The following is a 25,182-nucleotide window of genomic DNA, read 5'->3' on the forward strand; positions in this document are numbered from 1 at the left end:
TGATTAAATATGGTTTTTTAAGACTGTTTTTAATGTAACCAATTAAAATAGTAGTTTTAATTAAACAAAATAACATTGTAGTTTTAATTAAGCGTATAAAAATATTGCAAAAATGTACCGTCAAGAAATTAATTAGAGGGCTTAATTTCTATGACTTTTTGAATCATCCAAGTTTTGCCTATGATCTATTAATTTTTTTCTTATTAGTAGTTTTTTTATAAATAGTGTATAAAAGCGTTTTCAATAATATTAATAAAGCTAAAATTTATTGTGTTTCTAAACTATAGATTTCAAATCCATGCTTTATTAAATTTTAACATATGATTACGTTTTATTAATTAATTATGAATAATTTCTCTCATAATTAAAAGATGACTAATTCTTAATGATCAAAATAATGTATATGCTAATATACTTTTTGATGGTTTCAGGTAAAATGATTTTTGGAGGAAGTCAACCATCAGTAGACGATGAAGCCAAGCAAGCGGCCGAGCAAGTCAAATCTGTATGTTTACTTTTGATGTTGTATTTTTAGAATTCCGCACAAAAGATAATTGAAATTGAAAATTTGATAAAATATACTCTTAGCGTCAATGGTATCACATAAGGAACACCTAGGGTTTACTTTTGAAATTAAATTCTGCGCAAAAAATGGTTTTTATTCCTTCTACTGAACTTTGGGTTTTGAACATGTTCTTTATCTGTCTTAAGGGATTTATTTGTCCCAAGGGATTTATTTAGAGTTTCTATAAAGAGCCTCCCCTTTAAAAGCTTGAAAATAAATAAAATATACGTCAGGAAATTTCATTACAATGATGTGAGCTGTCTATGTTCAGTCCTGATTCCCTAGGTCAAATATTTGTGCTAACATTGGGTGTTGATATCCAGGAGACTAATAAAAATATTACTTCTCCTATTTTTCCTATGGGAAAATAGTTTTTATTTATTAATGCATAAATTTTTTCTCGAAAACGGATTTTTTTTTTGGAATATTGGCTTCCTGGGATTTCTTGGCCTGAAAGAAAGGATCTAGATATGTCACGAGTTTGATAAAATTTGTTAAGAGCCTTAATGTTAGTTAAATAATTCATTAAGTGACGTCATACTTATATACATTTTAAGAGCATAAATAACGTCATTTTCTCCCAAGGAGTCTATCGCTTTTAGCATCTATGATGCATGCAAAATTACAAAAATACAAACGTAGTTAAGTATAAAAAACCAAGTGTAATGAGTCTATTTACAAAAGGCGGTTTAAGCAATTTCATAATGCCCAGAGCACACAAGGCAAGATCAGTAGTACGACCGGAGAAATTTAAATTCACAATGGATGAAAATTAACAACTTAAACCATCAAATTGATAAGAACAATCCGTGCAGCCAAGGCAAAGGGCATTGAAAAATTGTCTGAAGTAATGATAAGCGAAAATGAAGAACAAAGAAATACGTGGTTAGAATACTTGTGACAACGACAATTACAACGAGTCAAAACGAAAGTGAAGAATAAAGAAATCTGCGTTTAGAAGATAATCGGCAGCAAGAATTCCAACGAGTCAAAAAAAAAGAATAAAAAAACATAGTTGGCTACAAGACATATGACAACGAAGTTCAGAACGAATGAAAAATGAAAGTGGAGAACAAAAAAAAATATGCGGTTAGAATGTTTGTGACAGCGAAAATCACAACGAGTCAAAAACGAAAGTGAACAGCAAAGAAATCTGCGTTTAGAAGATAAATGGCAGCGAGAATTACAACGAGTAAAAAACGAAAGTGAAGAACAAAAAAAATATGCGGTTACAAGATATACGACAACGAGATTCACAACGAATCAAAAACGAAAATAAAGAACAAAGAATTATACGGTTTAGAAAATATGCGACAGTGGAAATAACAACAAGTCAAAAACGGAAGTGAAGAACAAAGAGATATGTGGCTAGAAGATATATGACAACGACAATCACAACGAATAAAAAACGGAAGTGACACTTAATGACTGAAATAATGTGATGTTTATGCTAATGCGCACTTAGAGAATCAAATATGTACAAGCCTGCTGCATGCCAAGTGCCGGCACGCAGTTTAATGGCCGGGTTTTATCTTTACTTTACAATCAAATATCGTAAGAAACCTTTTGTCACTGAATAGTTTGGAAACTCTTTGAAGGTTCAAAATGTAATTTGCGAGGGTAGTGACTATTACATTTAGAAATAGCAAAGATAAGGAAATGGTATGCTGGTCTTTTGGCTAGCTCATCAATACTACTGCTGCTATTTATAATTCACTGCAGCACCAAGCGACGTGAGGCCAAAACGGCTGTGCACGCTCCTCCTCAATCTCACTTCAAAGCTTCTCACTTTACGCCCTCCCCACAGGTTTTGATTGAAAATCTTAAATCTATCAGACAGGTTAGCTCGTTATTAATATTAAAAAAAAGATAAAGAAAAATAAAAAACAAAGGACCATATCTGAGGGAATATTCCCAACTACATTTTAACATAATCAATACTTTTAAAGTTGGTCTCTTTTTTTTAGTTCATTTTCGGTTCAATTTAGATTATTTTAGTTCAATCAAGCCAGTATTTTTGTTGTTTTTTAGTTCAGTGTAGTTCATTTTTTTTACATAATGATTATCTATGTGGGCTGTTTTTATTTTTTCTTTTTAGTTCAAGGACTTCTTGTATTCTTACAATAAATTATCTGAAATGTGTTTCAACCATTGTATCTGGGACTTCACGACTCGACAAGTTAGAGACAAGGAGGTTAGTTTTATTTATTTTCAAAAATAATGTATTCTTACGACGCAGATTTCGTCCATAATTTATCCAGTTTCAAGTGAGTTTGAGCTCTATATGGAATTTTACGATAGCTTTCCCTTGAAAAAAACTGTGTCCATAAAAAAAACGAACAGAAATTAATTAAAAAGGCTTTTTTCACAAAATAAGTTTTTCGAAGAAAACTAAAGAGCTCCATTATAATCCCCATGCCTTCTCAAAACCAGGACACAATTTGCACTTTACTGAAAACAAAAGATGTTTGAAATCATTTCAATTTTCTAACTTTCATAAATAAAAAATTATCAGAATTTTGTAGGAATAAATATCAGTATATGTCAATTAAACTGACAATCCAAAATTTTTTTTTTCAGTAAAGCGCAAATTGTGTTCTGGTTTTGAGAAGGCATGGGGGTTATCAGCCCTATTCATGTTAATTTTTACTCGTTTTGAGTTTGACTTGGCTATTTATTGTAATTTCTGTTCGTTTTAGGTTTCATTTATTTATTGATAGTGGTTTGTGGTATTTTTACGCTTGGAAGATCATTTGACTTTATTTTTTCTCATTCTTGGCTTAATGGAGCTCTTTACTTTTTTCCGAAAAACTTGTTTTGTGGAAAAAGTTTTTTATATTAATAGCAGGAACAACAGGCACTTTAGTAAGTGAAATAATTGGGTACCCCGACACTGTTAACTCCTCATTTTCACACTTCCGAAGCAAATCAATCATATTGACAAATCAAATCATATCATATAGAGGGAAGGCATGGTTATCTTAGCTCTTTTGTACTGTTTTGCTATTACGGTATGCTTCTATCCATAATTTAACCTTAGCATCTTTGAAAACAATTTCAGTAAAAAAACCCACTGCATGACTAAAAATAACTTCAATCATCAATACCCGGTGGAATATTCGATTTGATAAAATTAAGAATATCTGAGTGTGCAAATATTTTATTTTTTATTAGCTCAGCTCAAAAATAGTCTAGGGCCAAAACATTGTGAAAATCAATCCATAATCCAGGTAAAAAGCCCATCAAAATTTTATATGCTATCACTGGAACCAGTGTTAAAGTCCTATGTATCTTTGCTCTCAATATTATAATAGATTCCAAAGTTAAGATGGCTTAAAATTAAACTATTGTGGTCAGATGTCAAATGAAAACTCTCTAATATCTTATCTATGTGGTCGAAGTTTTATCTTTGTAAAAATAGTGAATGATAGACAATGCAATGACAAGTAAAATAAAAGGGCATTGACATGTAATTTTTTTTAACGAATATAAAGACAAATTGATAAAAACAAAAGCGCCTGCGAACATTAATAGTGCTAAAGATGGTGAACCAATAGTGCTATTATAATTATAATTATTATAGTGCTATTATATTATATAATATATTATAGTGCTATTATTAGTGCTAATAGTACACTAGTGCTATACAATAGATGGTGCTACAATAGTGCTAAAGATGGTGCTAAACAATAGTGCTAAAGATTGACAATAGTGCTAAAGATGGTGAACCAAGAGATAAAGTCATTGAAGGAAATGATAGCAATGATGAAGCGCACGATAAGCCTGTGGATGAAACCGCTCTGAGGATTATGCAGAACCCAAGATGTGACAATGAATATTATATTGAGCACGAGATAAGAAAATAAGTGCCCTGTCAAGAAAGAATATGGCGAATTTTTCTAGGGAACGGGCTCTAAAAATCCCGTATTAATAATATTTAAATATTGTATATGATATTGTTTCACTAAAATTTTCTTTTGCTTTATGTTGTTAGGATACTTTATTGTGTCATTATTAGACCCCTCAGAATGCCCAATTTTAACATCGTAGAATACATTAAAACAAGAGAAATACCATGAGGAACAGCCTGTCTCTCCATGCACTGCTGTCGGAAGTACCCCTACCTCTCAATGAAGTGTGTCAGTATGCTCCATATTTCCTCATGCGACATGTCCCTATACTCCAATGCAATGTGGTGAGGTGCCCTCTGTGCTCCAATGTAATTGTGTGAGGATTCCCCTATGTCCCTAATCATTGCCGTGAGAAACAAGCTCTTAAATTCTCATTACGTTTTAAAATTAAATTCAATGTCTTGTCCTAACAGAAACTTAAAAAAAGAAAATCCGATGCTTAAAAAAAGCAAAAAAATAAACACTAAAATTGAAAAGAAACAATAAAATTGGAAAAAAACCCAGAAAAATGAAACATTAAAATTGAAAAAACGAAACACTAACATTGGAAAACAAAAAAATTGAAAAACTAAGTTTGATCAATAAATATGTTTAGATTTACCCTGGTTATACGTTTACAATAGTCCTAGCTCATAAGCAAAACCCTAGTCTACGTCCCCCTCTCCGCGTCTAATGCACGTCACCCAGGCACTAAAATGTGCTTTTTAAGAAATAAGTATGTTTTATAACACTTAACCTTTCTTTACCAAGGTCCAAGACAAAATTGCTTATGACGAAGTATAACTTAATAATAAGGATATTTGGTGTGAATTGGTAACTTGGAATGTTTCGAATAGCTATAGTTCATAGATAAAATCTTAGTCTAGCTATATCCCCCTATTCGGGTCTAACGCACGTCACCGTGTCCCCAAAATATGCTTTTTAAGAATTTTTTTTTTACCCAGCCGGTCTTAAATCCACTAATTCCTGAGACTCATGTAGAATATTTTCCGAAATAAGAAAATATTAGACAACACGACTAAGCGCTAAGACACATTAAGACATGATTTTTGTAAAGAAAACGGGGTGTAGGAAATTTAGAAAACAAAAGGTAAGTGCAGATTCTTTTTGGGTCTCTATTAATGACTTAAACGGTTAGGAATCATATGTGTGGCTGGGGTAAGACAAGACTTTTTGTATTCCATAAAAACAAGCTATAAAATACATCTAGTGTCAGCAAGGCTCTGAACTAAAAAAGCGGCCAATCCTGGTACATTAGCGCCATAAACGCCCTTCGTGGCAGGTTTGGGAAGTAAAAAAGCGGCCCAGGATGCAATTCTGTTCGTTATTCTCTTAGCTATCTTGCTATATCAAAAAAAAACAGCTAGTATTCTCATAGCCAAAACGTACTAGAAGTACTGCCATAGCCAAAACGGCCTAGAAGCACAGTGGGGCAAAACTACTAGTATTGCCGTAGCCAAAACGATCTGGAAGTACAGTGCGGCAAAATGGCTAGTATGAACTAGCCTATCCCTCAGCACAATTTGGTGAGGAATATCCTAACTCGCCCTGTTATATGGTAAAGAATATCTTGAAATCCCATCGGAAGGATACAACTTTCTGAGAGAGCTAGAGACCCTCTGAAATTACGTGGGATAGGTAAAAACACCATCTAGGGAGAGGTAGAGACCCCTCAAATCCCATCTGTAAAGTACAATATCCAATTAGAGCAGTAGATACCCTGAAATCCCATTGGAAAGGTACACTATCCACAGAGAGGTAAAGACCCTCTTAAATGCGATCGAGAAAAAATTGCAATAGCTGGGTAATGGAAATCCCTTAGATCGTTTGTTTGCTAAACAGGGAGGGGGGGGGGATAAATATATCTCAGATTAATGAGGTTAATGGTCAGAAATCACATATGTGATTGGAGTAAGATTCTGTGTTTAATCAATATATACAAGCAAATGCCCTCAGGAATAGCCTGTACATTGTCGTGATGACTCTGATATCTTCCTATACAATATCATGGAAACTTCCCTATTCAACGTGTCAGGAACCTCCCCATGCTCTAATGTGCTTTGTTGTAAACCTCCTACTGCTCTAATGCAAAGTCTTATAAAGCCTCTCCTATGTTATAATACAGTGTGTTATAAGCCTCTCTTATGCTCTAATGCAGTGTATTGTAAACCCCCCTATGCTCTAATGTAATGTGTTATAAACCCCCTATGCTCTAATGCTATGTGTTATGACCCTCCCCCCCCCATATCGCTCTAATGCAATCTGTCAGGAAGTCCTTTATGCTCCAATGCAATGCGTCCGTATGCCCCGTATCTCCCTGTACAATGTGCTCGTATGTCCCTCTATTCAATGCGCCCGTGTGCTTCATATCTCCCTATACAATGTGTTCGTATAAGCCCTATGCTCCAATGCAAAGTGTTATACCCCCCCCCCCCGCAAGAAGCTGCAGTTTCTTGATAGCTTGATGTGTCCGGAAGGGACCAATTTAATTCAGTTCACTTTATTCAAAAAACATGTGACGGACAGAGCCGATTATTAGTTTTTGTTGTGATATGCACACGAAAATCAGTCGACAAGTCAAAATTAACATACACAACATTGTAGTATATACAACTAACAACAATAATCTGGATTAAAAAGTAGACCCGGCATTAAATAACTTAACAAACGAGGGCACAAAACTAGGCTCATAGCGAGCATATGCCACAGTCACTGGTTGAAGTTTCGGTACAGGCTCTGCAACGGACATGATTGGCCTTACCCCTGCCGGTTGATGATGGGGTGGGAGGATATTTTAGTGCATAGGGCTGGACAGGATTTTATTACCAAAGGTTAGGGCGAGTTTTAAACGACGGGAGTGAAGGGTTTGTAGCTGAAACTGATTGATGAGGGATATGTACGGTACTTTTAGGGCTTTTGAGATCACTAGCAGGGCACGGTATTGCACCCTCCCAACCCGGTTCGACTGTTCCTTAGTCAGTCCGAAACGCCATACAGGGCAACAGTACTTAAGTGTGGAACGAATAAAAGAGAAATAGATGCGTAGGAGGTGTGGTGCAGGGATTCCATGGCGAGCCAACAACTTCAGAGACTTGATGGCCAAATTAGCTTTTTTTTAAGATACCATCAACATGTTTGTTCCACTTCTGGTGCAAAGTGATATGAACACGAAGCAGTCTGATTTCGGTCACGGGACTGGCGAGGGACTGGGAATAAGTGGGTTAAAAACTGGCGTAATTTTAAAAATGAAATGGTCAAAATTACAGATTTGTCAAAGTACTGTGGTGGCGCAGTGGGTTTGACCTTAGCTTGGTAATACGGGACCCAGAGATCGGATCATGCTACAGCAATGCACTGCAGGGTCGACGCAGGGACCTTAGTAATCAAGAAGCGTCGTTAATCTGATTACTTACTTACTTACAGATTTGTCAAAGTTGACAGTCGTTTTGTCCACTTTTGCCTCTTGACATATATTATTCGTTAGAGAACCTGCTCTGCTTGGGAGTTTTTTTCGACAACATTCAATGAGTGACAGATCGTCGACATACTTCCAGCGGTCATCCAGTGTTGTTACCAAATCATTTATCATAATAATAAACAAAAGTGGTCCCAAGAGGGGAGGGGACTCCACCCAAAATGGGCAGTGGGTCAGAGTAGGTGGACTTATATTTTATCTGTTGACATCTACCCGAAAGAAAACTAGCAATTAAACGCACAAGGAATGAGTGTACACCCAGTTCAAGTAGTTTTTTTTTACAAGGATATTGTAGCAAATTAAATCAAAAGCTTTTCGTAGATCAATTGTAAAAAGATTAATCAAAGAATCTGGTTCATCGATTTTTTGTAAAATAATGTCAATTACACTTATTAAGTAATGAGATGTAGACGTATTCGGCATGTTTCCAAACTGCCTCGGATCAATTTTCTCCAGAATACTGTCTTTCAGCTGTGCTGCAACAAAACTCTCATGTACATTGCTAAAAATGGGTGTCATGGTGATCGGTCGGACACCCGAAAAATCATTGGGGGCATCCTTTTTTGGTATTAGTATGATGAACCCATTTTTCCAAATTGATGGAAACTCACTTGTTTTTGTCACCTGATTAAAAAGGACTGTTAGGGGGCCACTAAGATAATCTGGAAATACTTTGATGAGATCGACGGGAACATCTACAGGGGTAATGCTTGTTCTTTTAAGCCTTTTTAACTTAAAAAAACACCTTGGACTCTGATATTAAAGGGAAATCAAAAGGCTCAGGAGGAGGGGTGGGTAATTCCTCGCTCAGCAAAGGCGGGAGGGATTGAACAATGTTACCCAGATGTTTATTAAGGCAGTTGGCTGTTACGACGTCTTGTTCATCAATACCAAAATCGACTCCTTTTTCCACCTAGCCTGTCATCCTTTTGATTCAGTTTTACTACTGGCTTGGTTTTGACTCATACAGTTGACTAGCTTCACGTTCTACATATCTAAGCTGTGCTGCCACTTTCCTGTCTCCAGCCGCTTGTATCGCTATCGCGCACTGTGTCCCAAAAATAAATCGAGTTTTCATAACTGTATTGGTATCTAAGCTGTGCCCAAAACAAAGTCAGAACTGAATTGCAGCTTTTCTACGAATGCTTGGCGGCATTCACTCGTCTGACCCGGCGTGTAATAATACGGACAGAGAGAAATACCAGTGAATTTTCGGGGGAGACGCCGTGGTTTTAGAATGACCCACATTATTTTGTCGTACTGAGTTAAAAAACGGACATCAAGTCTAGCTGCTCTTAAAGTTTCATGGGTATAAATAAGAACTCCGCCACATTTTTTCCCCAGTGGATGGTCATCAGGTCGTATTTTTTATAAATTCATCAAAACCACCTATTTTCAGGAGTTCTGGGTTTTGTCGATGAGCTTCAGAAACCATTAGGACAGATGCCTTTGTTGCCTGAGCTAGACTTTCTAAATCAGACACCTTATCAAAATTTAAACTTTCAGCATGTGTGTAAATTGACCTAGGGAAGGAAAAAACTTCAGAATTATAATACTTAACCTTAGTGGTGTTTGGTGTTCTCGTTGTAGGTCTTTGTAAGGATTAAATAAAAAAACAAGTTTTTTAACTGAAAGTAAGGAGCGACATAACGAACTTAAAACGAACAGAAATTACTTCGTATATGAAAGGGGCTGCTTCCTCATCAACGCCCCGCTCTTTACGCTAAAGTTTTTCACTGTTTTAAAAAGTAGAGTTGAGAGAAAGAGTCTAACTTTAGCGTAAAGAGGGGGGTGTTGATGAGGAAGCAGTCCCTTTCATATACGAAGTAGTTTCTGTTCGTTTTAAGTTTTAATGTCGCTCCTTACTTTCAGTTACAAAAACTTGTTTTTTTTATATTTAATTTCTGAACTTGAATCAATGCATGTTTTGATTTTGGCTCTCCGCAGAGGAATAAATAAAGCGAAATTTGTATATTTTTTTTTTGGGCTAAATGGCTTTCTCGTAGTTTTGATCGAATGATTTTGAGAAAAAAGAGCGGGGCAGTAAGCCTAGTTGCCCTCCGTTTTTTTGGTTACTTAAAAAGGCAACTAGAACTTTTAATTTTTTACGAATGTTTTAATTAGTAAAAGATATACGTAACTTATAAATTAGCCTACGTAACGAACTTTTGTATTCCCATGTTGCATATATGAGGGGGTTCACCCCCTCGTTAGTACCTTGCTCTTTGCACTAAAGCTTAAATTTTGTCCCAATTCATTAAGAATGACCCCTGAATCACAAAAGCCGTAGTCTAAATAGTTGAAATTACTAAAAATACTTTAGCGTAAAGAGCGAGGTATTAGGAGGAGGTGGGCCCCTCATATGGGTAATTATTTCTGTTCGTTTTAAAGTTTAATGCTGCTCCGTACTTCCAGCTGAAAAAACTTTTTCATATTTATTTTTTCATTGTTTTTTTTAATAATGCTAGAATATCCTGCGCGCCCTTCATGGAAATTTTCTTCCCCCATGACAAATTCCTCGATGTAAAGTTCCCCCAACATATCTCCCTCTTCTCAACCCCTCCCCAACCAAAAAATCCCCCTGAAAACGTCTGTACACTTCCCAATGACCATTACTATATGTAAGCATTAAATAAAAAAAACAAGTTTTTTTTAACTGAAAGTAAGGAGCGACATTAAAACTTAAAACGACCAGAAATTACTTCGTATATGAAAGAGGCTGCTTCCTCATCAACGCCCCGCTCTTTACGCTAAAGTTTGACTCTTTCTCTCAATTCTTCTTTTTAAAACAGTAAAAAACTTTAGCGTAAAGAGCGGGGCGTTGATGAGGAAGCAGCCTCTTTCATATACGAAGTAATTTCTGGTCGTTTTAAGTTTTAATGTCGCTCCTTACTTTCAGTTAAAAAAACTTGTTTTTTTTTATTTAATTTCTGGACGTTTTTGAATCAATGCATGTTTTGATTTTGGCTCTCCGCAGAGGAATAATTAAAACAAATTTGCATTTTTTTTTTGGCTAAATGGCTTTCTCATAATTTTGATCGAATGATTTTGAGAAAAAAAGAGCGGGGGAGGAAGCCTAGTTGCCCTCCGGTTTTTTGGTTAATTAAAAAGGCAACTAGAATTTTTGATTTTTTACGAATAATTTTATTAGTAAAAGATTTACGTAACTTATAAATTAGCTTAAGTAAAGAACTTTTGTATTCTCATATTTTTATTACATATATGAGGGGGCTCCCCCCTTGTCAGATCCTCGCTCTTTACATTAAAGCTTTAATTTTGTCCCAATTCATTAAGAATGACCCCAGAATCACAAAAGCTATAGAATAAATAGTTGAAATTACTAAAAATACTTTAGCGTAAAGAGCGAGGTATTAGGAGGAGGTGAGCCCCTCAAATGGGTAATAATTTCTGTTTGTTTTAAGTTTTAATGCTGCTCCTTACTTCCAGCTGAAAGAACTTTTTCATATTTATTTTTTCATTTTTTTTTAAATAATGCTAGTAAATCCTGCGCTCCCTTCATGGAGATTTTCTTCCGCCATGACAAACTATCGTCCAAGTTCCCCCAGCATATCCCCCTCTTCTCAACCCCTCCCCCAACCAGAAAAATCCTCCTGAAAACGCCTGTACACTTCCCAATAACCATTACTATATGTAAGCACTGGTCAAAGTTTGTAACTTGTTGCCCCTCCCACGGGGACTGTGGGGGAGTAAGTCGTCCCCAAAGACATAGTTATAAGGTTTTTCGACTACGCTGAATAAAATGGCTATCTCAGAATTTTGATTTGTTGACTTTGGTAAAATAATTAGCTTGGGAGGGGGCCTAGGTGCCCTCCAATTTTTTGGTCACTTAAAAAGGGCACTAGAACTTTTCATTTGCGTTAAAATGAGCCCTCTTGCAACATTCTAGGTCAACTGGGTCGATACGATCACCCCTGGGAAAAAGAAAAAAAAACAAACAAAAAAACAAATAAACACGCATCCGTGATCTGCCTTCTGGCAAAAAATACAAAATTCCACATTTTTGTAGATAGGAGCTTGAAACTTCTACAGTAGGGTTCTCTGATACGGTGAATCTGATGGTGTGATTTTCGTAAAGATTCTATGACTTCTAGGGGGCGTTTCCCCCTATTTTCTAAAATAACGCAAATTTTCTCAGGCTCATAACTTTTGATGGGTAAGACTAAACTTGATGAAACTTATATATTTAAAATCAGCATTAAAATGCGATTCTTTTGATGTATGTATTGGCATCAAAATTCTATTTTTTAGAGTTTTGGTTACTATTGAGCCGGGTCGCTCCTTACTACAGTTCGTTACCACGAACTGTTTGACTGGTCAAAGTTTGTAACTTGTAGCCCCTTCCACGGGGACTGTGGGGGAGTAAGTTGTCCCCAAAGACATAGTTATAAGGTTTTTCGACTACGCTGAATAAAATGGCGATCTCAGAATCTTGATCCGTTGACTTTGGGAAAATAATTAGCGTGGAAGGGGGCCTAGGTGCCCTCCGATTTTTTTGGTAACTTAAAAAGGGCACTAGAACTTTTCATTTCCGTTAGAATGAGCACTCTCGCAACATTTTAGGACCACTGGGTCGATACGATCACCCCTGGGAAAAAAACAACCCAAACAAATAAACACGCATCCTTGATCTGCCTTCTGGCAAAAATATAAAATTCCACATTTTTGTAGATAGGAGCTCCTACAATAGGGTTCTCTAATACGCTGAATATGATGGCGTGATTTTCGTAAAGATTCCATGACTTTTCGGGGTGTTTCCCCCTATTTACTAAAATAGGGCAAATATTCTAAGGCTCGTAACTTTTGATGGGTAAGACAAAACTTGATGAAACTTGTATATTTAAATTCAGCATTAAATTGCGGTTCCTTTGATGTAGCTATTAGTATCAAAGTTTCATTTTTTAGAGTTTTGGTTACTATTGAGGCGGGTCGCTCCTTACTATAGTTCGTTACCACGAACTGTTTGATATCTTGTTTCCCTGATGGGCGTGGCTATCATCAGGATTAGCCAAACCAACAAGGGGCTCAAATCCATTCAGTACTGGAACTGCGGCTGAAGCGAAAGAAAATGTGTCCTCGCCTCGGACCAAAGCATCTCTACTAGCCTGCCTAATTTACGAAATAATTTTTGTTCGTTTCAAGTTCTAATGTTGCTCCTTACTTCATTTGATTTTTTGTTTGATTCTTAAAGGCAGAAATGCTGTCGTGATTAGCATGGCTATCGATGAATCATGTGCAGAATATGACATATCTATTATTTTTGAAAAACTTGTAATATATTTTCATAAAGGAATCTTAAGGGATCAAACTCTTACTAAACGGAAGGTCCCACCACCCTCTCCCCCTCTCCCTAACAAGTGCCTAGAAACTTTCATTTCGAATGGCTCCTTTGGCAATGATAGTTTTGTTCCTTAAACACCAAAACAATCCATGAAAAAATACTCCTGGTCGTTGCCTGCCAACCCTCCCCGTTTTAGTACCATGTATAAACCCCGCCTTTCCAATTCCAAGATCCCAAAATTGAAGCGCTTCCCAGGAAATGTTCAAAGCCATAAACTGTTTTGTTTCTCAAATCGTTTACTAGCTTACGGAACTTGAGGTGTTGTCAAAATTAACCAAATGGATCTTATAGCTATTACAAAAGCATGGTCCAATAACCCTCCTTTGGTAAAATAGTTATCCCTTATTTTTCAAATTATTCCCAGTTTATTAAGCCCTGTCACTCGGATTACCCATTCAGAAAAAAAGGCTATGGCATCTTTTTTATTATTATTTTTTTTTTTTACTGACAAGTTGCCTTTATACCAAAATAATTTCTATTCTTTGTTTAGTTGGGTAATATAGAATCCTTAATTGAGTGGTATATTATTTTTGCATTGCAATAGCTGCCATTTACTACTCGCTAAACCAAAATCATAGGCGACCGTGTAGCGCTGCCTAACTAAAGAGTGGAGTGTGCTATATGGATTATTTCTTCTTTTTTACTTTCCACCAAGACACTTCATATGGAATGAGTGTCGTAGAAACTTGAAAAGGAGCTCATTCGACTGGATGTTAAAGTTTCTTGTGCTATTTACAAGAGTAAAAAGTGATTGGATGGCATCACGCCCCTCCCCCCCAGATTTGTCGAACCAAATTGTGAAACAACCATTTGTTTAGGATAGTTGGAAGGTCCAATAACTATATACTCCTTGGGATGACAACACCTCAATAGTGCCTTGAGCATGGACTGTAATTTTTGCAGTTCGCCCATTGTTTAAAAGTAATACTTGCTATCAGAAAAGGGGGGCCTCTTCGCCCCTGCAATGTTTTCGCACTTTACAAACATGACAACTTAGCAACTTGTAAGCATCCCATAATTGACTGAACCTTCCGTCAGGCTCTTTTTCCTTGTCTCTTATCATATCAGGGTGCCTCTTTGCTATTTCAATTTTCTTTTTATAAATTGCTTCGCAGCTGGCCTCTTTTCCCAAGTTCAGAATCTTTAAGGCTCGATCGATAGAATCTTGAATACTAAAAGTTTGAGTCTCGGTTTCAGTGAACTGTGCCGATAAAATGAAATTCTTGATCCCATTAAACAAAAATGTGACACTATTGGCGCAAATTATAAGAGTTAGAAGTACCCAAAGATAATTAACCAAAGTTACTTCGGAGACCATCTCGCTTTTCCAGCGTCGGGAAAACACAACGTAGGCTACACAGGATGATATAGAAACTAAAATCAGAGAATTTTTTGGCGAGCCCAGCAAAATAGCAGGAACATAAGCTGCTAATGTAGGTATTAATAGGTCCCCAGTTTCAAGTCCTATGTTACCAACAATATATATTCCCAAGCTACAAGCTAAAGGTCCAAGCCATTGAAGCAGGGAAGATTCGGCAGGAAGTGCGAACACCACCGCAAATTCCCAAACATTTCCAACTACAAACTGAGCAATCAACTTAGTGAAGCTTATTGGAGGTCTTTTATGTTGTGACTTCAGCGTGTGCCAGTCTTTTTGGAATTCTGCGCCAAAATTGGCCTCCTGGACGTAGTAGGGCAAATAGAAAAAGTCGTAGATAAGGCTTGTTCCAAAGCATCCACAGAAGGTTGAAAAGAAGCAAATAAAATGCTTCAATCTTCCTAAATAAAGCAAATGAAAGCCACAAATACCTCCAAAGAAGAAAAAAACGTAAGCTAGCGGTAAATTCTTCATAGCCTAGTTGTATCTTTATATAACAGTCAGCAGCCTCCAAAAGCTATATTCTATCTCTTTAGTTCATTATTCGAAGGTGATCCAGTATTAGTTCAGCATTCGCTAATGCTGATACATAAAGAAGACTGTGCGTCTATTGGTACAGAAACTGATCAGGAATATTTATGCACTAAGTTCTCCTGATATAACGCTTGAAGTTTTCATGAAAATATATCTGACAGATCTTCCAATAAGCTGGCATCGACCTGTTATGCTGTGGGGGTCATGATGATGTAAATCTTATCACAGTCCAGGCTCGTGAAACATCTATTTTATAAGACGGAAAGCACTACCCAAATTCCAGAAAGCTCTAATAAGTGTGCTGGCTCTTCAAATGTCAATTTCAAAAAATGGTTATCCCAGTAATATTCTACTGTAACAGAGAATTCTGATAGAAAAAATAAGCAACAAATATACCATTTGATTCATCAGTAAGGTAATTTTGTTTCGATTGGACATCTATTTATCATAAAATCAACTAATGAAATGTATATTGAGGCATAGGGGGTGTTAGCCCTACTGGTATTTGTGGTAGTTTCTGTCAGTTTTAAGTTTGACTCTGTTAGATGTCGTAACTTATGCTAATTTCAGGTTTCACTTATTTATTGGTTGTGATTTGTGTCCGTTTACAAGTGAATTACTATTTGACTTTATTCTCGCTCGTCGTAGTTTTAACGGTAATATATAACACACAGGAAAAACCTTTGGATTTTCTTAGTCTGAATGTGTTTGCAGCAATACCTGCAACCATTAAAGGACGATGAATTAAAAAATAAAAAGTAAAAATAAAAATAAAAAATGCACCGTTGGAATCGCCGTGGCCAAAAACCCTGCACATGAAACTTAAAGTTCCCTTGCTTAAACAACAAGGAAAATCACTTTTTTGCATGGGAAGCACTGATGTGAATAAGCCGCAGAACGAACTCCAAGAACTTTGCTCATAACCCCTAAAAACTAACCACAGTTTGTTGTCCCAAGGTCATCATGTAATTTTACTATAACTTCATTTATGGTTGTAACCTACGATTATGACATCATTCATCGTCTTGTATACGAAGATTTTGTCAAAACTGATTTTTTTTTTCTCTTTCAATATTGTGCTTTTTTAAATGACAAAAGTATGTAGATGTAGCAATTTAGTTTAATATGGGCCCTTTTTCAGCTCTCTATGATGTTATGTCATTTTGTGGGGTTTCAGGCTATTTTCAAAATTCCTCTAATTTTTTTTCAAAATAATGTTTACCATTAACGCTAATTTAGATTACGGTTTATCATTCCTGAATCATTTAGAAATGACAACTTTTTCTCACTTGCCAGTTTTTTAAGCACGATTTTCAAGTTTTGTTTCTATTGGTCTTGGTTCGTTCATTAAGAAGTTGCAGATAGCGCTGCAAGTATGATGTAGCTTTTTTCTTTTCTTTGAAAAACTTCTTTAATGGGAAATTTCTTCAAAATCAATATCGGTTCGTTTTTGATTGGCATAAATCTTTTTGATTGGCTTATAAAAGGAGTGTTAGTAAATAAAATTTCGATTTTTTCAAACAGTTCGTGGTAACGAACTGTAGTAAGGAGCGACCCGGCTCAATAGTAACCAAAACTCTAAACAATTGAATTTTGATATCAATAGCTACATCAAAAGAATTGCATTTTAATGCTGATTTTAAATATATAAGTTTCATCAAGTTTAGTCTTACCCATCAAAAGTTACGAGCCTGAGAAAATTTGCCTTATTTAAGAAAATAGGGAGAAACACCCCCTAAAAGTCGTAGGATCTTAACGAAAATGACACCATCAGATTCAGCGTATCAGAGAACCCTACAATTGAAGTTTCAAGCTCCTATCTACAAAAATGTCGAATTTTGTATTTTTTGCCAGAAGACAAATCACGGGTGCGTGTTTATTTATTTATTATTTTTTTTTTTTTTGTTTTTTTTTTCTTTTCCCCAGGGGTCATCGTATCGACCAAGTGGTCCTAGAATGTCGCAAGAGGGCTCATTCTAACGGAAATGAAAAGTTCTAGTGCCCTTTTTAAGTGACCAAAAAAATTGGAGGGCATCTAGGCCCCATCCCACGGTCATTTTTTTCCCAAAGTCAACGGATCAAAATTTTGAGATAGCCATTTTGTTCGGCATAGTCGAAAACCATAATAACTATGTCTTTGGGGATGACTTACTCCCCCACAATCCCTGGGGGAGGGGCTGCAAGTTACAAACTTTGACCAGTGTTTACATATAGTAATGGTTATTGGGAAATGTACAGACGTTTTCAGGGGGATTTTATTTTGTTTGGGGGTGGGGCTGAGGAGAGGGGGCTATGTTGGAGGATCTTTCCTTGGAGGAATCTGTTATGGGGGAAGAAAAATTCAATGAAAAGGGCGCAGGGTTCTCTAGCATTACTATAAGAAAACAATGAAAAATAAACATGAAAACGTTTTTTTCAAATGAAAGGAAGAAGTAGCATTGAAACTTAAAACGAACAGAGATAATTACGCATATGAGGGGTTCTAAAAATACTTTAGCATAAAGACCGAGGTATTTAGGAGGAGATAAATACCTTGCTCTTTATGCTAAAGTATTTTTAGTAATTTCAACTATTTATTCTACGGCCTTTCTGATTCAGGGGTCATTCCTAAAGAATTGGGACAAAACTTACGATTTAGTGTAAAGAGCGAGGTATTAACGAGGGTACAAACCCCCTCGTATACATAATAAAAATATAAGGTTATGAATGTTTGTTACGTAAGTTAATTCTTAGGTTACGTGTATTTTTTACTAATAAAAACGTTCATTAAAAATTAAAAGTTCTAGTTGCCTTTTTAAGTAACCGAAAAATTGGAGGGCAACTAGGCCTCCTTCTCCACCCCTTATTTCTCAAAATCGTCTGATCAAAACTAAGAGAAAGCCATTTAGCCAAAAAAAGAATTAATATACAAGTTTCATTTTAATAATTTATGTGCAGAGAGCCAAAACCAAACATGCATTAATTCAAAAACGTTCAGAAATTAAATAAAAAAAAACTAATTTTTTTAGCTGAAAGTAAGGAGCGACATTAAAACTTAAAACGAACAGAAATTACTCCGTATATGAAATGGGTTGTCCCCTTCGCAATCCCTCGCTCTTTACGCTGAAGTTTGACTCTTTGCCACAATTCTACTTTTTAAAACAATTAAAAGCTTTAGCGTAAAGAGCAAGGGATTGCGGAGGGGACAACCCATTTCATATACGGAGTAATTTCTGTTCGTTTTAAGTTTTAATGTCGCTCCTTACTTTCAGCTAAAAAAATTAGTTGTTTTTTTTATTTAATTTACTTTAGAATCAAGATTTTGGCTTGCTATTTATGTACTGGGCAATTTTTTCAGCAAGTTTTAATGATTAAAATTTTTTGAATCGATGTTAGGTAAAAAGATTCGCTCACTTGATACACCGTTTTGTGGAGCTGAAAACTTTATTGGTGCGGTACATATCTGTGGTTTGAGCCGTGCTACTATTGAGCTAGATGGTTACTATTGAGGCGTGATCCCGGCTCAATAGTAACCAAAACTCACGGAGCCAAAAAACTGAATTTTCATACCAATAGATACATCAAAAGAATCGGACTTTCATGTTGATCTTAAATATATATGTTTTATCAAGTTTAGTGGTACCCATCAAACGTTACGAGCCGGAGAATATTTGTCTTATGTTTGAAAAATGGGGAAAACATCCTCTAAAAATCTTAATGAAAATCCTCTAATCTTAATGAAAATCACACCGTCAGATTCAGCGTGTCAGAGAACTCTACTCTAGAAGTTTCAAGCTCCTATTTGCAAAAAATACAGAATTTTTTAATTTTGCCAGATGAAAGATCACGGATGCGCGTTTATTTGTTTTTGTCTTCCCAGGCGTGATCGTACCAACCATTGGTCCTAGAATATCAAGAGAGGGCTTATTCGATTGGAAATTAAAAGTTTTAGTGCCCTTTTTAAGTGACCAAAAAATCTGAGTACAACTAGGCCCCCTCCCACGCTCATTTTTCCCAAAGTCGCCCGATCAAAATTTTGAAACAGCCATTTTGTTGAGCATAGTCGAACAACCCAGTAAATACGTCTTTAGGTGTAAAATGACCCCCCATTGTCTCCGGGGGAGGGGCTGCAAGTTATGAACTTTGCCCATTTGTTTATATATAGTAATCGTTTATGGGTAAGTATACAGGTCTCTTTTTTGGGGGGAGGGGTGTGCTTTGGGTGGATTTCGACGGGGAGAATCTTCCTTTGGGAGAGAAATTTTGGGGGGTAAATATTCTAGAGGGAATGTCACACTGGGGGTTCTGAAAGAATTACTATACGAAATCCTTTTTAATTGTCTTGTATTCTCTTTGTCAAATTTTCTATGTGGAGATTTTCCAGAGGAATTATCCAGAGGCTTTTTTCCGCGTGTTTTGTTTTCTGGGGAACAATTTCCACGGAAGGGGGTATATCTGGAGTGATCGAGAAACCGATTAGAGATTAAAGTCTTATTTTAGCAAAAGAATACCAAGGAGAATTTTTTAGCGTGAATCCTCCAAAAGCAATTTTACACGAAGGAAGGATTTTCAGCGAGGATGGAACTGTCTGGAGGGAATTTGACGGGGGGGGGGGGGGGCTCACGTCGGATGAAATTTTTTGTTTTGTTTTAAAAAGTAGAGAAATAAAAAAGAGTATTTAGCGTAAAGAGCGGGGCGTTGAGGAGGGGACAGCCCCTTTCATATCTATATATATATAAACACTAGCTGTTGGGGTGGCGCTTCGCGCCACCCCAACACCTAGTTGGTGGGGGCGCTTCGCGCCCCCCAAGCCCCCCCCCGCGCGTAAGTCGTTACGCGCCATATTAGTTTGTCTGTGCATATAAATAGATTGTCAGGTTTACCGAATCTTGAACATGCAACATATAATGGTCCATGGGAAAACAATCCGTATTCAGATCTATACCTCATGATTCTAATGATTGCCCTTGAGCTTAGATGGTGATTGCTAATCGACCATTCCCTGTGTCGCCGGCGTCATTTATATATCCCCCTGTGCCCCCCGACGTCCCCGTTGTAGTTGTGTCCCTGTGTCCCGGTCGTAATTTATATTCCCTGTGTCCCGGTCGTAATTTATATTCCCTGTGTCCCGGTCGTCATTTGTGTCCCGGTGTCCCAGTCTGTGATTTCTCTTTGAGTGTCCCGGGCGTCATTTATATTCCTTGTGTCCCGGTGTCCCGGTCGTCATTTGTGTCCCGGTGTCCCGGTCTGTATATACATTCGTTTTTGAATTGGTCTTTTTTTAGTTTTTAGTTTTTTACCTGTTTTTAGTTTTTTTAGTTATGCCCCATGATTCTAATGATTGCCCTTGAGCTTTGTTGGTGGTGATTGCTAATCGAACATTCCCTGTGTCCCCGTCGTCATTTATATATCCCCCTGTGCCCCCCGGCGTCCCCGTTGTAGTTGTGTCCCTGTGTCCCGGTCGTAATTTATATTCCCTGTGTCCCGGTCGTCATTTGTGTCCCGGTGTCCAAGTCTGTGATTTCTCTTTGAATGTCCCGGGCGTCATTTATATTCCTTGTGTCCCGGCGTCCCGGTCGTCATTTGTGTCCCGGTGTCCCGGTCTGTATATACATTCGTTTTTGAATTGGTCTTTTTTTTAGCTTTTAGTTTTTTACCTTTTTTTAGTTATGCCTCATGATTCTAATGATTGCCCTTGAGCTTTGTTGGTGGTGATTGCTAATCGAACATTCCCTGTGTCCCCGTCGTCATTTATATATCCCCCTATGCCCCCCGGCGTCCCCGTTGTAGTTGTGTCCCTGTGTCCCGGTCGTCATTTATATTCCCTGTGTCCCGGTCGTCATTTGTATCCCGGTGTCCCGGTCTGTATATGCATTCGTTTTTGAAATGGTATATGATGAATTTTTGTATTTTTCCCCTTTTTTTCTTTTTAGTTTTTTTTGGTTTTTACTTTTTTTTTATTTTTATTGTTTTTAGTTTTGTTTTTCTAATTTATTTTTCATTTTTTTCCTTTTTTTATTTTTTTTTCTTTTTTAGTTTTTTTAGTTTTTTAGCTTTTTTATTTTTTTATTAGTTTTTAGTTTTTTTTTCTTTTTAGTTTTTTTTTGTAGTTTTTACCTTTTTTTTAGTTATTTTAGTTTTTTTTGTACTTGTGTCCTGGTTGTCATTTATACTCCCTGTGTCCCGGTCGTCAGTTGTGTCCCGGTGCTTTGTTGATGGTGATTGCTAATCGAACATTCCTTGTGTCCCGGTTGCTTTCTCTTTGAGTGTCCCGGTAGTCATTTATATTCCCTATGTGCCGGTGTCCCGGTCGTCATTTGTGTCCCGATGTCCCGGTCTGTAATTTCGTCAGTCGAAAACATGACGTCAGTCGACACACAAACATGACGTCACCCGACAGACCCACACACACACAGACAACTTATTTTTATATACATAGAAGATGTGCCGGTGTCCCGGTCGTTATTTGTGTCCCGATGTCCCGGTCTGTAATTTCGTCAGTCGAAAACATGACGTCAGTCAACACACAAACATGACGTCACCCGACAGACCCATACACACACAGACAACTTATTTTTATATATATAGAAGATAAGTTGTATGTTTGTTTGTTTGTACGCATATGACGTCATTATAAGTGTATAAGGCTTTGTATATGACGTCATGGCAGAAGAAACAGTCGAGGAAGCTGCTCAAAGAGTTAATGCCAAAAGGCTTGTGGCTAATAGAGAAAGTAAGAAAAGAAAGCGTGCCGAGGAATCACAAGAACAGCGTAAAAACAGGCTTGCGTCTCAAAGTGAAATTACCAAAAAAAAATCGTGCCGAGGAATCACAAGAACAACGTCAAAATTATCGCCTGGCATTCAGGTACAGCCCCGTCGATGATTATAGCTTGAGTAGATGTAAAATTTGTCCCTATTGCAAGGCCTTGAAATTTAATGGTGAAACAATGGGAATGTGTTGCGCCTCAGGAAAAGTTAAACTTCCTCAACTGGCTGCACCACCAGAGCCATTGAAGACTTTATGACGTTACAGACCGGGACACCGGACACAAGGAATATAAATGAGACCGGGAAAGTCAAAGAGAAATTACAGATCGGGACACCGGGACACAAATGACGACCGGGACACAGGGAATACAAATGACGACCGGGACACTCAAAGGGAAATTACAGACCGAGACACCGGGAGACAAATGACGACCGGGACACAGGGAATATAAATGACGACCGGGACACAACTACAACGGGGACGCCGGAAGGGCACAGGGGGGATAAATAAATGACGACGGGGACACAGGGAATATTCGATTAGCAATCACCATCGACAAAGTTCAAGGGCACTCATTAAAAAAATGCGATATAAATCTGAATACGGATTATTTTCCCATGGACAATTATATGTTGCATGTTCAAGAGTCGGTAAACCTGACAATCTATTTTCTAGTTGGTGGGAGCGCGAAGTGCCCCCACCAACTAGGTGTATGGGCTGGGAAAAGAAGCTTCAACAACAGAGTTGTCAAAATTGAATTTTAGTTTCAGAAGTTATTAACATTTTTTTTCGGAAAAAACTGCCTAGACAGAATTTACGTTATTTTTCATACTGATCGGAGGATGAGGTTCTGAAGCAAAATATCTGTAGCTTATTATAGACCTAAGGAATTTGCTATGAATTGCTAATTTGTAAATATGCGTAACTAAACCCGTGGTACAAGTTAGTAAATAAATTAATATTATTACGAATTTTGAATTCGTAAACGTTCGTAACTAGAACGGTTTTATTTATTCCGTTTTTCGGGCTATTAAATAAAAACTAAATTATTTTTTTTATCTGAAAGTAAGGAGCGACATTAAAACGAGCAGAAATTATTCTCAATATCAAATATGCTGTCCCCTCCTAAACGCCTCCCTCTTTATGCTAAAAATTGGCTTTTTGTCATTACTCTCCTTTTAAAACAATAAAAACATTAGCGTAAAGAGTGAGGTGTTGACGAGGAGATAGCCCCTTTCACACACGGAATAATTTCTGTTCGTTTTATGTTTTAATGTTGCTCCTTACTTTCAGTTTAAAAAAAAACTATTTTACTAATTAATCGGTTATGGGATAGGCTGGTGTTTTTTTTAAAATCGGAAGTGCTTAATAATTTTCAATCGTTGCGAGTTGAGACTCAAAGTGGGCCTGGGATTCCCCCGTCCCCCTTTGTATGTCAAAAGGGAATACCCCCTTTGGCAGAAGAGCAGACATGTTGCACAATGTTTGTAGTTGAATATCGGGAGGATTTTAAGCATATAATATCCAAGAACCGAAGTCGTCCAGAGGCCCCTACAGCACCCTTTACCCTCCCACCACCAGCTTTTTTAGCACTAAGGTATGCATGGAATGCCTTGTATGGAGCTTAATCATGACAAATTTTCCATATCTGTGACTGAAACGAAATGGAAGAGCTTGATCTCATGGGCCATCCAACAGCACCCCTCTCTAACTTGTGCTTGAATCGAAAAATATGGTTTGCAGCTTCTTTGAACAGAAATCAAGCGAGGATTTTCAGTATTTATGATTGAAGGCAAAACGTTGGCCCACGGCCCTTCCAACTCTCCCTTTCTCTCCTCCGATGTCTTAGTAGAAATATAAGCATTTGTCTCTTGTTATAAGCGAGGTCACGCAATGGTCTCCAATCTATATTTTTGGAGGCACCAGGGCCCATAGTATTTCAAACTTAGCCCCTCTCCTCACTCCCAAAACATAAATTCTTTCCAAAAAAAGGCATGTGCCTCTTTATTTCATCTCGAATCATAAGAGTTCCCGTTCTGTGTGATTGGAGGCACTAAAAAGCCAGTGCCCCTCCAATACCTCCTCATTAAGCAGACTTTTCATCAGAAAGGTAGACAGAACTATATTCACCAACCAGCTTGAAACCTTTGCCAGGTTGAATTGCCCCAAAATACTTTGGGGCAATTGGACATGAGAATAAGGATTTTGGAAGATATCCTCTTCCTCTCTAACCTCTGCGCAAAGAGCCAATATCTGTTTGAGGATTTACATCCAATGATTCGTTTGATGCAATCTTTTAGTTTAACCTGATTTAAAGCGAATCTGATTTTGAAAAGACAATGATAAATGAGAATTAATGCGATTGGCTAACTAAAATCTGTTACGAAAATAAGCAAATGGAAATAAAACCCATTGTTTAGCCCAGAAGTGTAGGATAGTATTCTCCCTTCTCGTCATTTATGAAACTCCACCCTTACTCAAAATAGTTTGAGCCTACAGAAGAAAAGATGAGTAGCAATTATTTTAATTCTTTTTCCAGGACGCTTGTGCCAACAACTGCGCTGAGAAATATTTGAAGTTGAATCAACGGATTTCTCAACGGTTCCAGGAATTTCAAATGATTTCCAATGAAAATGCTTTAGCAATGGCTAAAAAAGCTGGAGCTTAGTCATAATTTTTTCAATTAATCAAAGTTACATTTTTACTTTAGTTTAGAATAAATAAATTGTCCTTTATTATATTCTTCTTCTTCACAGATGCAACGAGGCTTTATTGTAGCCATGGCTACTAGTTTTGTCTAGATATCAAGAATAGTATTTTAGTCCTCAAATGGATACCAACTTAGAAATTAGTTACAATGATTCTTTTTCTCAGAAAAGGATGATTTCTAGTCTCATCTCGCAAACAGTTGGTGGTAATGAACTGTAAATAAGGAGCCATGGGGCTCAATTGTAACGGAAACTCTAAAAATGGAATTTTGATACAAATAGATATATGTAAAGAATTAATTTATTATGTTGATTCAAAATATATAAGATTCGTGAAGTTTAGTTCAACCCGTCGAAGGCTACGAGCCTTAGAAGATTTGCGTGGTTTTCGAGAAAAGAGGGAAACACCGCGTAAAAGACAATGCATGTTAGGGAAAATTTTACCATCAGATTTAGCGTATTAGAGAACATTACCGCAAAGGTATCAAGCTCTCATCCTTAA

At 37.0% G+C, this 25,182-nt stretch overlaps 1 protein-coding gene across 2 annotated transcripts in view; it reads left to right on the forward strand.

Annotated features, from left to right (window-relative positions):
- Nucleotides 1-24,710, forward strand: part of LOC136029442 (mitochondrial import inner membrane translocase subunit Tim9-like) — a 28,681-nt gene extending 3,971 nt beyond the window's left edge. For both annotated transcript variants that reach the window (XM_065707846.1, XM_065707848.1), the window contains exons 2-4: nucleotides 432-505; nucleotides 2,664-2,759; nucleotides 24,512-24,710. In XM_065707846.1, coding sequence (XP_065563918.1) covers nucleotides 437-505; nucleotides 2,664-2,759; nucleotides 24,512-24,640 — 294 coding nt within the window. In that variant the 5' untranslated portion in view covers nucleotides 432-436 and the 3' untranslated portion in view covers nucleotides 24,641-24,710. The remainder of the gene's footprint in view (nucleotides 1-431; nucleotides 506-2,663; nucleotides 2,760-24,511) is intronic.
- The last annotated feature ends 472 nt before the right edge of the window (nucleotides 24,711-25,182 follow it).

This window comes from Artemia franciscana, chromosome 7 (assembly GCF_032884065.1).
Source record: "Artemia franciscana chromosome 7, ASM3288406v1, whole genome shotgun sequence".
In the NCBI taxonomy this organism is placed as follows: domain Eukaryota; kingdom Metazoa; phylum Arthropoda; class Branchiopoda; order Anostraca; family Artemiidae; genus Artemia; species Artemia franciscana.